At 30.5% G+C, this 13,816-nt stretch overlaps 1 protein-coding gene across 6 annotated transcripts in view; it reads right to left on the bottom strand.

Moving 5' to 3' along the window:
- Znf711 (zinc finger protein 711) overlaps window positions 1–13,816 on the bottom strand; it is a 27,910-nt gene that overhangs the window by 9,400 nt on the left and 4,694 nt on the right. For all 6 annotated transcript variants that reach the window (XM_010612868.3, XM_033760298.1, XM_010612866.3 and 3 more), the window contains 2 exons: window positions 7,175–7,750; window positions 810–965 (listed from right to left, as the gene is read on the bottom strand). In XM_010612868.3, the coding sequence (XP_010611170.1) occupies window positions 810–965; window positions 7,175–7,750 (732 nt within the window). The remainder of the gene's footprint in view (window positions 1–809; window positions 966–7,174; window positions 7,751–13,816) is intronic.

Genomic DNA, 13,816 nt, shown 5'->3' with positions numbered 1-13,816 from the left:
AAAATATGAGAAAATGAAAAAACGGAAATAAAGTGTTTGTAAATGGGGAGGGGAGGAGGGGGTGAAGGGAGGGCACGGACGAGGGGAAAAAATGAGAACCAAGACCTGTCATATAAAGGTACAAGATCCCAATAATGAATGTAATTGTACTGTATACCTAAAATGTACCAATAAACTCAATAAAAGAAAAAAAATGTCATGGAATAACTCCATAAATCAATAAGGATATAAAAGAAGTATTTTACTTTAGAAAAATGTTTTTAAAAATCCTAAAACAAATTTCAAGGTGTCACAATAATTTTGATATAAATCATACTTTAATTCTTCAATTAACAGAGAAGTGTAACAATTCCTAGCACTTACACTACACTTAGATGCCAAGTACCATGTAGGTCAGGTCTTTTATGTATCATAATACCTCTATTAGGTAGTTATCATTAGGAGCAATTTATGGATAAAGATAAAAAGGCAGACAGCAGTTATGTAACTGATTGCTGGTTGCTCAGTGAAATGCCAGAACTAGGATTAAAATCCAAACAGCCTGCCCCTAGAATCCATGCTGTTAAACACTCATTATAATTTCATGCTGTGAACCAATTCCTAGTTCATTTGCTTTAGTATTGTGAGCTATTACAGTCTACTCATGTTTAAAAGAATCTAAACCATCCCTGCTTGTATTTATATACATTTTACAAAATATACCATCAAAAAGCTATAAAATCTGTCCTTTGATGACAATTTTAGAATAATCTCCAGACAGGAATTCTAATTCCTATTACAGAAATAAGATAAAATTATTTTCTTTGTACCTATTTCAACATCATCTTCCGCCTCTGCTTTAAATATATACACTTTTATTACTTCTGAACCAAAACCATCTTCTTTGACATCTTCTTGTGAACCATCACTGCTGATTTTTAATGGTGTGTTCCCCATATGCTCTAATTTCTCCCCAACATCATCCACTGTAAAATATAAAGAGAGGAAACAACTCTTTCAGCCCAAATGCACTACTGACACTAATATTTAGTTATGTGTCAATCACCTATCCATTATATTCACTTGATGAGTCATTATGCAGCTATTAAAAGTGAAATGTTTCATGGGTAAATGGTATACAATGTTAGATATACTACATGATCACAGTTACATGTATTAAAAGTATAGAATTCAATTTATATGTAGAAAAGAATAATTACATAGCTTTAATTAAAATAATTAGGGAAAAAATTAGGGAAAAGATTAAATAATGCTCCATCACTACCAACATTTTAAGCCAAATTAATTACTTTCAATATTTTAAAGTTGTATATGGTAGTAGTGCATGCTTATAAATCTAGCACTCATTGGCCAAGGCAAGAGAATCACCATGAGTTTGAGGCAAGCCTATGCCACACTGTGAGTTCAAGGGCAGCCTGAACTACATAGCAAAATAAACAAAATGAAATCTCAAAACAACAACAACAACAACAAAGACTTTAAATCTTATCAGCAAAACCTAGGTAACAAAAACATAAAAAGATAAAATGCATATTACTGAAAAAATAGGCTGAGCTCACATAACTATCCAATAAAATAGCAGTTACTTATAAAACCAATTAACATGAAAATTGGGATTTAAACTAAGGTTACAGAATATCTAAATGATTTTTATAAGAAGCTTTTCATTAAGCACTATAAAAATAAAATCTTAATAAATACTCTAATTTCTGCTGAGTCAATGGCAGATAATCTCAAAGCACAAATTTTATGTACATCTAAATCTAGCAATGTATGTTTTATTTAAAAGTTCTACACAAGGGAAACACCTAAATGGATAATTCTTTTCCCTTATTAAAAATCTGATATGTCAATGCATATGAAATAAAATCATATAAAAGGTAAAGCAAAAGTATATGAGACTACCACTTAAATTTTAAGTATACTTGCAAATTTTTAATCTCTGCTCTACAGTCTTTTAAGGATACTATATAGTCTTCTTATGAGTATTATACAATGAGCAAATTATATTAACAAAATTTGTCCTGTGGCCATAAGTAATATTTAAACAAGATATTCCCCTTAAATATTGTGTCTGCCTTTTTAATTTCAATGCTATTCCTATAAAAATTAAAAAGTAATCTAAGTAAAAGTTTCACTCCTTTCACATGTTCATATGAAACATAAAATCCTGAAGCCCTTGAACATACCTAACATTCTAGAATTATGAAAAGCAGAAAAAAAAGGCACTGAAAACTTGTAAACTTGGCACTCAAAAATTTTAGTAAAAATTCAATGTGTCAAAGCCTACATTTTCCCTACTTCAACTTGAAGTCTGACATGTAGAACTTAAAAATATTATTTTGGCCTTCCAAAATGTAAAATATATTTCAGAAATTTTTTAAATTACAAAGCTACTTTAGATTTTGATTAAATAGAAATAATCCCATATTAAAGTGCGTGAATACTTCATTATCTATGAAAAAAATCCAAATGATAAAAAATAGATTTTTCATTCCATCATAGACACTAATTATGTATTTTTGGCAACTTTTGGGTGACACTGGAACAAAATTAAATAAAAGAAAAGTAGATGATATTATTGGGTTTAGTTTTTGTTGTTGTTGTTGTTGTTGTTGTTTTTTATGGTATCAGGGATCAAACTCGGGACTTCGCACTTATGAGGCAGGTGCCAGAACCACTGAGCCAAATTTCCAGCCCTGTCTTTAGTTTTAATATAGCTTCTCTTATAAAATATACTGACTAAAGAGATAACAGAAAAATTAAAAGAGGCAAATAGGAAAAAATAACTTTCTCATTCTTGGAAATAAAGACATCGGATGTACAAAAACCTTCAAAAGTATATAAAATATTAATTTCTTAGCTTGCAATACTAGTAAATTAATGAAATAAAAATCTCATTTAATAAATACTGCTGTATTACAGATGAATGGTTTAGAGTGGGCCAAGTTGAATTAAAACTATAATTCAAAACAATTAAATCCTATGAAATAAAATGCATATTTTCTGGTCATTTTTAAACCATGTACTTTTAGTTTTAAGTACAATTGAAATTACTGTTGCTATTCTAATTTCATTTCTACCTCTTATTAAGGTCCCTACTTTAATGTATCCGTCATTTTCTACTTAAGAGTTTTCAGAATCAACAATTTCAAAATATAATGATTAACTAAATATGTATATTTGCAATTCACAGGTGATAAAATTAAGGATATTGATATGCACTTTGAAGAGGTAAACCACTAGCTTGACTAAAGATATATTCTATATTTTACAGAAAATACAAAGATAACACAGATGTAATAGGTAGTCAACTGACTTTAGAAATACATATATCCTGAGTCTTCTTAATGCAAGTAATACTTAAAATACCTAAAATTCAAGCTTAACATTTCTTTTACTCAAATCCTCACACTCTTCTTAATGCAAGCAATACTTAAAATACCTAAAATTCAAGCTTAACATTTCTTTTACTCTGGGGCATGTAGATTACTCAACTCCACTCAAACAGATAATTTAATACCTACCACAGATTTCTACTAGCACTAAATATAAAGGAGTAAAGTACACTGTTTGCCAACATCACAAAGTAATTTTCAACATTGTACTGTTTTATAGCTCGATGACACTATTTGATTAAAACTCCATTTTAGCAAAATGCACAATATAGCAGTCCTTTTTAAAGCTAAGCTGTATTTTTAAATTCTCTTATGTTGTGCCTACCAAGATGATAAGTCAGGTATAGCATAACTAGACAGTATACTTATGTACTATAGGTATAGTTACTAAGCAATGTGCAAAAGATTTGAGTGTCACAATGTAGAAAAAGACACATTAGTCACATTTAAATTTCAACAGTATGTCACTCTTAGGTACTCCCAGTTGTATAAGAACTGAAACACATACCCACACAAAAACAAGTACACACATGTTCACAGAAGCACTATATGTAATAGCCAAAAGAGGAAACAATCAAAATGTCTATCAACTGATGAATGAATTTTTTAAAATGTGGTATATCCATATAACAAAGTATTGCTTAATAACAAAAAAGGAATGAAGTACTGATACTATGACATGGATGACTCCTTAAAACATTAAATAGAAGAGCTGGGGATTTAGCTCAGTGACACCGTGCCTGCCTCGCAAGTGCAAGGTCCTGGATTCGATCCCTGATACCAAACCAAACAAAACATTAAATGAAATAAGTCAGACACAAAAGGTCACATATGATACAATTCTATTTATATGAAATGTGTAGAACATGCCTGCCTCGCAAGTGCAAGGTCCTGGATTCGATCCCTGATACCAAACCAAACAAAACATTAAATGAAATAAGTCAGACACAAAAGGTCACATATGATACAATTCTATTTATATGAAATGTGTAGAACATGCCTGCCTCGCAAGTGCAAGGTCCTGGATTCGATCCCTGATACCAAACCAAACAAAACATTAAATGAAATAAGTCAGACACAAAAGGTCACATATGATACAATTCTATTTATATGAAATGTGTAGAACAGGCAAATCTATAAAGTGGATTAATGGTTGCCTGGGGGTGGATAGCATGAGGTTTAACTTTAAAAGAAAATGTTTTAAAACTGATTGTAGTAATTGGTATAAAACTCTAGGATATACTAAAAAGCAACAAATTACACACTATAAATGTATAAACTGAATTGTATGATATATAAATAATATCTCAATAAAATAGCTATATTAAGATAATCACAAAGGTGTTAACTTCTTTTCTTTTACCCATGAAATTGATGAAATTCGAATGAGATCTCCATACCTTGATATTTTGCTTTATATAAAGTTACGCACCTGAAGGAAATATGAATTCTTTTTCATAAGTAAAAAGTCATTTTAAAACATTATAATGGCCTACTACAAAAGAACTTCCCCGTTCCAGTGAAGCTCTTCACTAAGAAAATAATTATCCATAATTGTCTTATGGGTGTTAAGTATTTTTAAAGATAAGTGTATCTAGAATAGCATTAGACAGATATGATTATATTATATTATCATGTTGTTTTACACAGAGAGCAGAGCATAGCCACATGCTAACGTGAATAATTTGGCAAGTTTGGCTTTACTTGGATTAAACTCAGAAGCATCTCAAATATTAAGACAAACTCCCTACCTCTAGAATTCAGCTACTGATAAAATTTCCTTATAGGAATATTTGGAGATTTAGAAACAAGACAAAGTTTTCGTTTGTGTCCTTAAATGTAACAGATATTTTGAAAAATCTCTATTTTAGAAAAAACAGAAAAGAGAACATCTTGATTTAACAAGGAGTCTCTCAAAGCAATTTATCCTCTAAATACTGAAACAATAGCCAACAGAAACTAAAAGGTAATGAAAATAAATTATTAAGAGATGAAAATGAAAGAAAATTGGAACAGTAAATATTTCGAATTTAGATAACAATTATAAATGATTAATTATAGAGATGAATGGATAATGAGTTATATAAGATTACTTTCTGCAATATAAAATAAGAATTTAATAAAATTTTAAGGAATTATTTTTTTCTCTTACTAATATTTAAGGTGTGTTTCATCCCTAGCCTAAATTCCCCCTAAGATTACCTCATTGTTCTAATAATACTTGAGCAATACAGGGTTCTTTTTATTTCTCAGTCTCCTTCTTTCAGATGAGAGAGAACTTCTTACACTTAATCATAAATTAATAATTATAAAGATAAATATTCTAACTTAAAATATTCCAGAAATGTTTTCAAAAATTAAACTATAAATGATAATGCAAGGTTGGACTATTTGTTTTTTTTTTTTTTGAGACAGGGTCTCACTATGTAGTTGAAACTGACCTGGAACTAACTATGTAGCCCAGGCTGGTCTCGAACTAACAGCGATCCTCCTGGCCTCAGCCTAACAAGTGCTGGGATTATGGGCGTGCGCCACCACGCCCGGCCAAGGTTTGACTATTTAAAATACAGACTGTTTAAACTTTAGATGACTTTAATACCACCATATAATTTAATGAATATACATTGGAAGGCATATTGAATTTATTTTAATAAAGAGAGACCACCAACTTTTACCATATTATTTTATACTGTATGCATAGTTTTTAAAATGTCAGGTTAAATGTAAAAAGAGAGTTGTTTTAGTAATCCACATTTATTCAAGAATAGGTAATGACTTTTGTACAATCTTCTATGGCTTAACTCATTCTCTTAAAAATGTAAACATGTACCTTCTAAAGTACTGACAGAAGAAAATGTTAAAATACTAGATTTTAGAATATTTTAAAATTATATATATCTAACTTATTTTTAATTTTAAATTCATTAATTCACATAGAACTTTAAACATACACATACATACTGTACTTAGCAATTCCCTTTGTAATCATTTCTGTATTTTTAAAAATGAAAGAACAAAAATCTTCCCTGGATAAGTGAACAGTCTTCATCGAATCTTCACTATTTATATCATGAGCTCTACCAAATATATAAAGAACAGACTCACTTATCTCTCAAGTTATATCAACAGCAAATCATAAGAGTATTATTGAAGGTCTGGTGTACCCACTCTTAAAATGAGAACAAAATATTTCCATTTTCCTCCTTCAAAAGTGTTTTTGGCTTTCACAAAAAGTCTGAAATTAATGTGTTAAATGGTTTTGCACAGACTACACACACACACACACACACACACACACATGCACACACACTTAGTCTAACAGCACATAAACCCAAGGAAAGTTATAGATGATCTAACTTTACAATTTAACTTTCAAGTATTAAAAAAAAATATGACATTTAACATATACTAGCATTCTTATGCAAAACAATGACAATTGCCTATCACGTTAAAAGGAAAGCAGTTCTACCACAAAAGTCACTTTCTATTTTGAAACATATATATTTTTCTTACCAATTAATATTCTTATTAAGTCTTCCAAATCTATATCTCTATTCGAATATATTAACTATTCCACTTTATTTTAGATATGAAATTTCACTGAATAAATTTAAAACACAAGTAAACTAAAAAAAAAGCATCGCAACAACGAAGCTCTGAATTTATTTGAAATTATTTTTCAAGAGGATTCCCTCTGTTACTTTTCTTGGCTATATATTCCACCTCTGATTATATGACAACCTCCAGAGTAATTAGGAATTTTAACTTTCACTTACAAGATATCATTAAGTAGTCTTCAGAAGTGCTCTTCTCACCATCATCTTCATCATCTTCATCATCCTCGTCGTCATCATCATCGTCATCTTCAGTTTTTATAGTAACTGTAGAACCAGGAACATTCCCAGATGTTTGAATCACAGTTTCTGTATCTGAATTAGTTACAAGAACCTCCTCTGATACCATTGTGGGAGAGTCCACTCCTGAAACACAATCTTGGACCACATGTTCTAAGTGTCCACCAGGACCAGTAACAAGGTCAGCCACAAATACTTGCTCAGGTACCCTAACAGTTTCTGTAATTAGTTTGGAGGTCAAGATGTGGTCTGCATCATCTTCCTCTAAATCTTCTTCAATGGCAACATCAGCTTCAAGCACAGCTTCAGGAACAATGACACCTTCTGTTACTACGTCAGTTTCTGTAATGATATCAGGTCCATGAACAACTTCAGCTGCAAGGCCATGATCAAGAGTTATCCCGTCATCTGTGACAACATCAGAAACTAATACTGCTTCAGGAACAGAAACAACAATATGGTCTCCATCGATATGTGCAGTACCAGCCATTCCAGCCACTATAATACAAACAATTATCCAAAAAGGTAAAGTTATTTTATTAATTAAAAGAACTGTATTGAATATAGCAAATACTATAAAATACATATTCTTTACATTTTAAATAATTCTTGCCAAATATCTAATTAAAAAATGCTGACAATTTAAATGAAATGAAGCCATCTTCAGGAATTAGGGGTGAAAAAATGTTAGGAAAATCTAAATTAAGTTCTCAAAAATAATGTACTTAACTTTAAGTAAAATCTAAAAGTCATAATAAGACATCACTACACCCCAATGGAAACAGCTAAAATATAAGAAAATGGTTACATTACAGGTTTGTGAGGATGTGTAGGAAATGGATCTATCATATCGTGTTGATCGGAATATAAAATTTTAACAGATATTCTGGAATATAGTTTGGCAGGTATTACAAAACTAGACATTCACTTACCATACAAACCAACAATTGCAATCTATAGCATTTTCCCTCTGAAAATTTAAAACATGCAATTATACAAAAACTGTATGTAATGGTGCATGCCTGTAATCCCAGCACGTGGGAGGCTGAGGCAGGAGGATCACCACCAAGTTTTAGGCCAGCTACATAGTGAAGTTCAAGGCCAGCCTGAACTACACAGTGAGAACCTGTCTCAAAAAGCCAAAAAAATGTATATAAATATCCATAATAGCTCAGAATAGTTATTAATCATAGTAGCAAAAAACTGGAGGGACCCAAATGTCCTTCACCAGGTGAATAGTTGGTTAATCCAACTCTGGTGCATCCTTACAGTGGAATACTACTCAGCAAGGAAAGGGAAAAATTTTGATACATTCAACAGTCTGAATGTATTGCCAGAAAATTACCATAACTAAAGAAATAAAAGATTGTGATATTATAAAATATATAAATGGAATCTTTATAAATCATTCCTATGATAATAAAACTATAGAGATTAAAAACTGTTTAGTAGTTGTCAAAGTTGGGGGGAGTGTGAACACACAAGGTGATGGAACAGTTATATATCTTCACTGTGATGGTGTATATATGAATACATATGTGGGTAAACTACATAGTTACTACATATATTTACATACATAAATATATGTAAAAATGGTGAAAACTGAATGTGGCCTGTACTTCTAGTTAATATTAATGCACCAATGCTAATTTTCTAGTTTTGACATTGTTCTATAGTTACATAAGATGCCTCCACTGAAGGAAGATTAAGTAAAGGGTAACTGACATGCTATGTTAATAATACTTTTTCTGTGAGTCTATAGTTATTTCAAAAATGAAAACAGAATGACATATAGAAGATACTAATATGTTTAAATGAGTTAATAAAATATTAAATTATAAAATATAAATTATAAACATGAAAGTCCTTGAACTTCTTTAACATATAAGTATACTACTATAGTCAAATACAAGAGGTATCTTTTGACACCTGATTTAAGGGGGAGAAATCCTACTTATGTTAGACTAAGATTTAATTTAATAATAGTAAATGTGATACAGAAACAAGGCTTTAATTCTTTTTGAGCAACACGGTAAATACTACTCCCACCTGCCTTATAAATACTATAAGAGCATAAACCTTTTTAATAAATTCTAAGTTTTTCCACACTGATGTGGTATAATAAGAAAATTAACAGGTTTGTACAACTGGCTAAAATAATTTATTTACATGAAATAATTGAGTACAAAATATTTTCCATCTAGTGATCACTTTCTATAAAATACTACTGAAGTCTCTAGTAGAAACTTACAGGTCAAAATAAATCATATATATAATATATAAGTTAAAACAAATTTAATATGTTTATATTTAACAAAATGATTTTAAGGAACTCAGACCAAGAGTTGATAAGCCCATCACAATGGACTGGTAGATTACTTAGACCAACAACCAAAATGTCCTCTTATCAATTCATTTATTACATTTCACTTAATTCCTAAACAATTTCATTTGTTTGTTATACACTCACTGTAATCACTAACAATGCACCAAGCAACTAGTGTGTGTGTGTGTGTGTGTGTGTGTGTGTGTAAAATCTCATTTACTCCTCAGAACTATGTAAAATGAATGTTATATTTATGTGTAGAAACTATGATCTATGAAATGTAAACAAGTTTGCCCAAGTTAAAGTTTAAAACTGAATTCAAGATTGACTCCAGACTGTCTCTTTTTCAATTTGCCTACGATAGTTTGTTTAATTGCTGTTTTTATAGGATTAGAACAGTTTCAGGATAGAAAAGCAACCTATCACATTAAAAACTCACTTAAATTTTAAAGCATTTAGTAACCAGAACTAAATAGCATTAAGAATTTATCTTACTAGCTTAGAAAATTATAAAGAGAAAAATTAAAAGCATGAAATTAATGAAATAACCAAATAACATTAAAAGATATGTTCTAGTTACCAGTATTTCCAATTTTATTAGTTACTACATTTACATATGATTATCTGGAACTTCACCAGACAGACAGCATAAAATTTGTTATTTGTTAGGTCTAAGACTATTTAATATCTAAGACTATTTAAATCCCAAAGCATAGACTTTTTGGAATATTAAAATCTTTTAAAAACTTATTCAATTTAATGTCACAGATTCTAAGGACAACCATTATACTGCAATACCAGAAAAGCACAATGTTGTAAAATTTTAAATCTGAACTATCCTTCAAAAAAATTGGTCCAATGAATTCTAAGTAAATGTTTCAGACTCAACCCATACTTCCAGCCAAAAACCTTAAAGAATTTGTAGATTTTGACATATACTGGATATGGTTACTACTATCTGTGTATGCTAAACTTAATGTTTCACAAACATCATTAATTTAAGGAGTTGCAAGTATCTAATTTTTTATGTTAACAGAACTTTAAAGAAAATATACCTAATTTCTAATTAAAGTTTAGAATTTGGGATGTTTAACAGGTGGATAAACTAAACAGAGAATGCCTTAGAAAAAAGTCTAAATTTCCAAAACTAAACATTACAAAATTATTCTCAATAAAGCCCTCTTTAGGGTCAAGATCTATTTGACAACTTTTATTTCGTAAAATATACAAAAATAGATATGAAGTTGTGCTAACATCTATATATAAAATGTAGAAAGAGTTCCTGCCTTTAAGATTTTGACATTTATCTACCAAGCAGAAATGAAAACTTAATATATTTTAGGTCAATATGATACCTAACCACAAATGAGTACTACCCATATTAACTAGTCTTGATTTAACTATAAATTAAGACAAATATTCTTGAAAATATTATACTAGTCTTGATTTAACTATAAATTAAGACAAATATTCTTATGAAAATATTAAAATAACAGTTGATATCAATTTTATACTTCAATTAAAAATAAAAGAATTACAAAGAGTACATCCTTTCAAAAAGCCAGTAAACAGAAATACTACTAGGCAGGTGAATCATGAACAGGTACATAACAAAAAACAGTGGCTTTATACTTTTTTCTGGATAAATAACTTTATCAAATTCATTTTAGAAAGAACTTCAAGTGATACTATAAAAACAATTAAAAATTGGCAATTTCCAATTTTTTCCATTTTATCATTTCTACAACAATGCATAGTGTTGAAATTTTTGCTTTCTTGACTGTAACATATTTGTGTGATTATAACTATGTGTAAATATACATATGTATGTGTATTGTCCCCGATTCAAATGAAAGATTTGCTATTTATCCTGTGGTTTCAAGTATGCCTTGGCATACTGACACACATCCCAAAGGGCACCATTCTAAGATGCAAAGGTTTAAGCAAAAAACAAAATTGTCCTATTCTCCTAAAAATATTTCAACAACCCAAATCCATGAAGAGATGAATGGGTAGACTAAACGTGTTTCACCTGTATCATGGACTATGTTAAAAAGAAATGAAGTCTTGATTCTCATTTCTTCCTCTTACCCCTGCCCTCCCTTAACCCCCTCCTCCCCTCCCCATCTAAAAAACCCAACAATGAATGTAACTGTACTGTATTCCTAAAATGTACCAATAAACTTAATTAAAGCTGAAAAAAATATTTTATGCTCTCTAGGACTACATGCATAATGCATAAATATACAGTAAAACTCTGGGAAGATATACACTAAAATGATGTGACTATTTAACATGACATGGGAAGGTTTGTCAAGGCAGAGGGAGGCAGTTTTCTGAAGAGGCATTATCCTTTTGGGAAATATTTAAATTTCTTACAAGTAATACATTGTTTTTGTCATTTAAATGTGTTCTCAAGAAAGAAATGAAGATAGAAAAGGGCCAAGTTTGGATGAAATTCACTTAAGTTTTGGTCTCATCAGCTTGTTAACTCTGTGACTTTTGGGAAGATGAGACTCCGTTACACTCCTTCCTCAATAAAATGAGGATACCCCTGCCTGTAAACCTGTCTTTCTGTTGTAAAAGCTCAAAATAAAACTCTTTGTACAGTTAAAAAAAAAAAAAAAAAGAAAGGAAGTACTGATAGATTTACGTAACAACATGAGTAACACTGAACACTTCTAAATGAAAGTCAGACACAGCAGACCATATATTATATAATTCCACTTATATGTGAAATATTCAGAATAGGTAAATTCATAGATTAATGACTGCCTAGTGCTGGTGGTGAAAGAACATGGGGAATAATGGCCAATGAGTATTGGTTTTTTAACAGGATAATGAAATGTTCTAAAATTAGGCAATGGTGATGGCTATATAAGGCTCTGAATATATAATAATAAGCCATTAACTTAAATTCTTTAAAGTGTTTAAATAAGATATATGAATTATATCTCCATAAAAAAGGAAAAATATATGATGATAAAAATGTAGTGAATGTCTAAATTTTTAAAATTTATTATAGTAAAAAGCAAATTGTCATCAATCTCCTTCAAAATACTCCTTACTTTGAACAGGCTTATCCCATCATATATGCCACTTTCTGAAGCTGTTCTGAAAGTATTTTTCTCTTCAGTTGTACTGTTGGGGTGCTTTTATATCCTAAATTGGCTCAAAATATTTCCTTTCATGGTCACTGACTTTGGGGAGGAGCCAGAAGTCCTGTGGTGCAAGAGCTGTTGAATAAGTTGGATGAAGGCACACTGTAATATTTTTTTGAACCTGCCTTTCTTTCCACTGGATGGCACTCAATAGCTGCATTCACCACCTTTTTTATCACAACCTGGTAAAGACACTCACAAAAGAGGAATTCAAGAATTGCTTCAGAAAGTAGCAAGAACAATGGGATACGTGTGTTCAAAGCAAGAGGGAGAATATTTTGATGGGGATTCATGGCAATCTGTCTTTACTGTAAAATATATTTTTAATATAAACATTCACTGTAGTTGTCTATCACCTTTTGCAAAAAAAAATTTCATTATCCACATTCTATTCCCCTAGAAACTAAAGAGAAATAAAGTCTCTTTTTTTTCCCCTCATTGAGTTTATTGGTACATTTTAGGGATACAGTACAGTTACATTCATTATTAGGATCTTGTTCCTTTTCATGACAGGTCTTGGTTCTCATTTTTTCCCCTTGTCCCTGCCCTCCTTTCACCCCCTCCTCCCCTCGAGAAATAAAGTCTTAGATGTAATAAAAGATCAATTAAACTTCAAGACATTGAGGAAAAATAATGCAAAGGAAAGTAAATAGAACACCATATTTACCAACATTAAGTATCCTTTGGAAGGAATCAGACTTTATTTGTTAAAAAGAAACGTCATCAGAAGTGAAGACAGTACTGGCATTTTACCAAAGGCTTCAGAATAGATAATATTTTGCATTAAATCGAGAAAATACAAATTACTTCCATTTCAAAAGGTAGAAGAGTAAAGTGGACATTTCAACCAAAAATTACTCAGTATACTGAAAGTGTTCCAGTATTCTAAAATCTATCAACTCACCTACAAAGAATTCATTAGAATACATGTAACATCTTGTTCTTTAGCCCCGTTGTCTTTTTTAATAACTTACTCTTGCATTTGTTCTACTCAAAATCACTTCTATTCTTCCATTCTTATTAGTGCATTTGAATTATACAGACTAATGGGTCCCATCATGACATTTTCATATACAT

Source organism: Fukomys damarensis, unplaced genomic scaffold (assembly GCF_012274545.1).
Source record: "Fukomys damarensis isolate Sample0158 unplaced genomic scaffold, DMR_v1.0_HiC HiC_scaffold_39, whole genome shotgun sequence".
Classification (NCBI taxonomy): Eukaryota; Metazoa; Chordata; class Mammalia; order Rodentia; family Bathyergidae; genus Fukomys; species Fukomys damarensis.
This window is presented reverse-complemented; position numbering and strand designations above follow the sequence as displayed.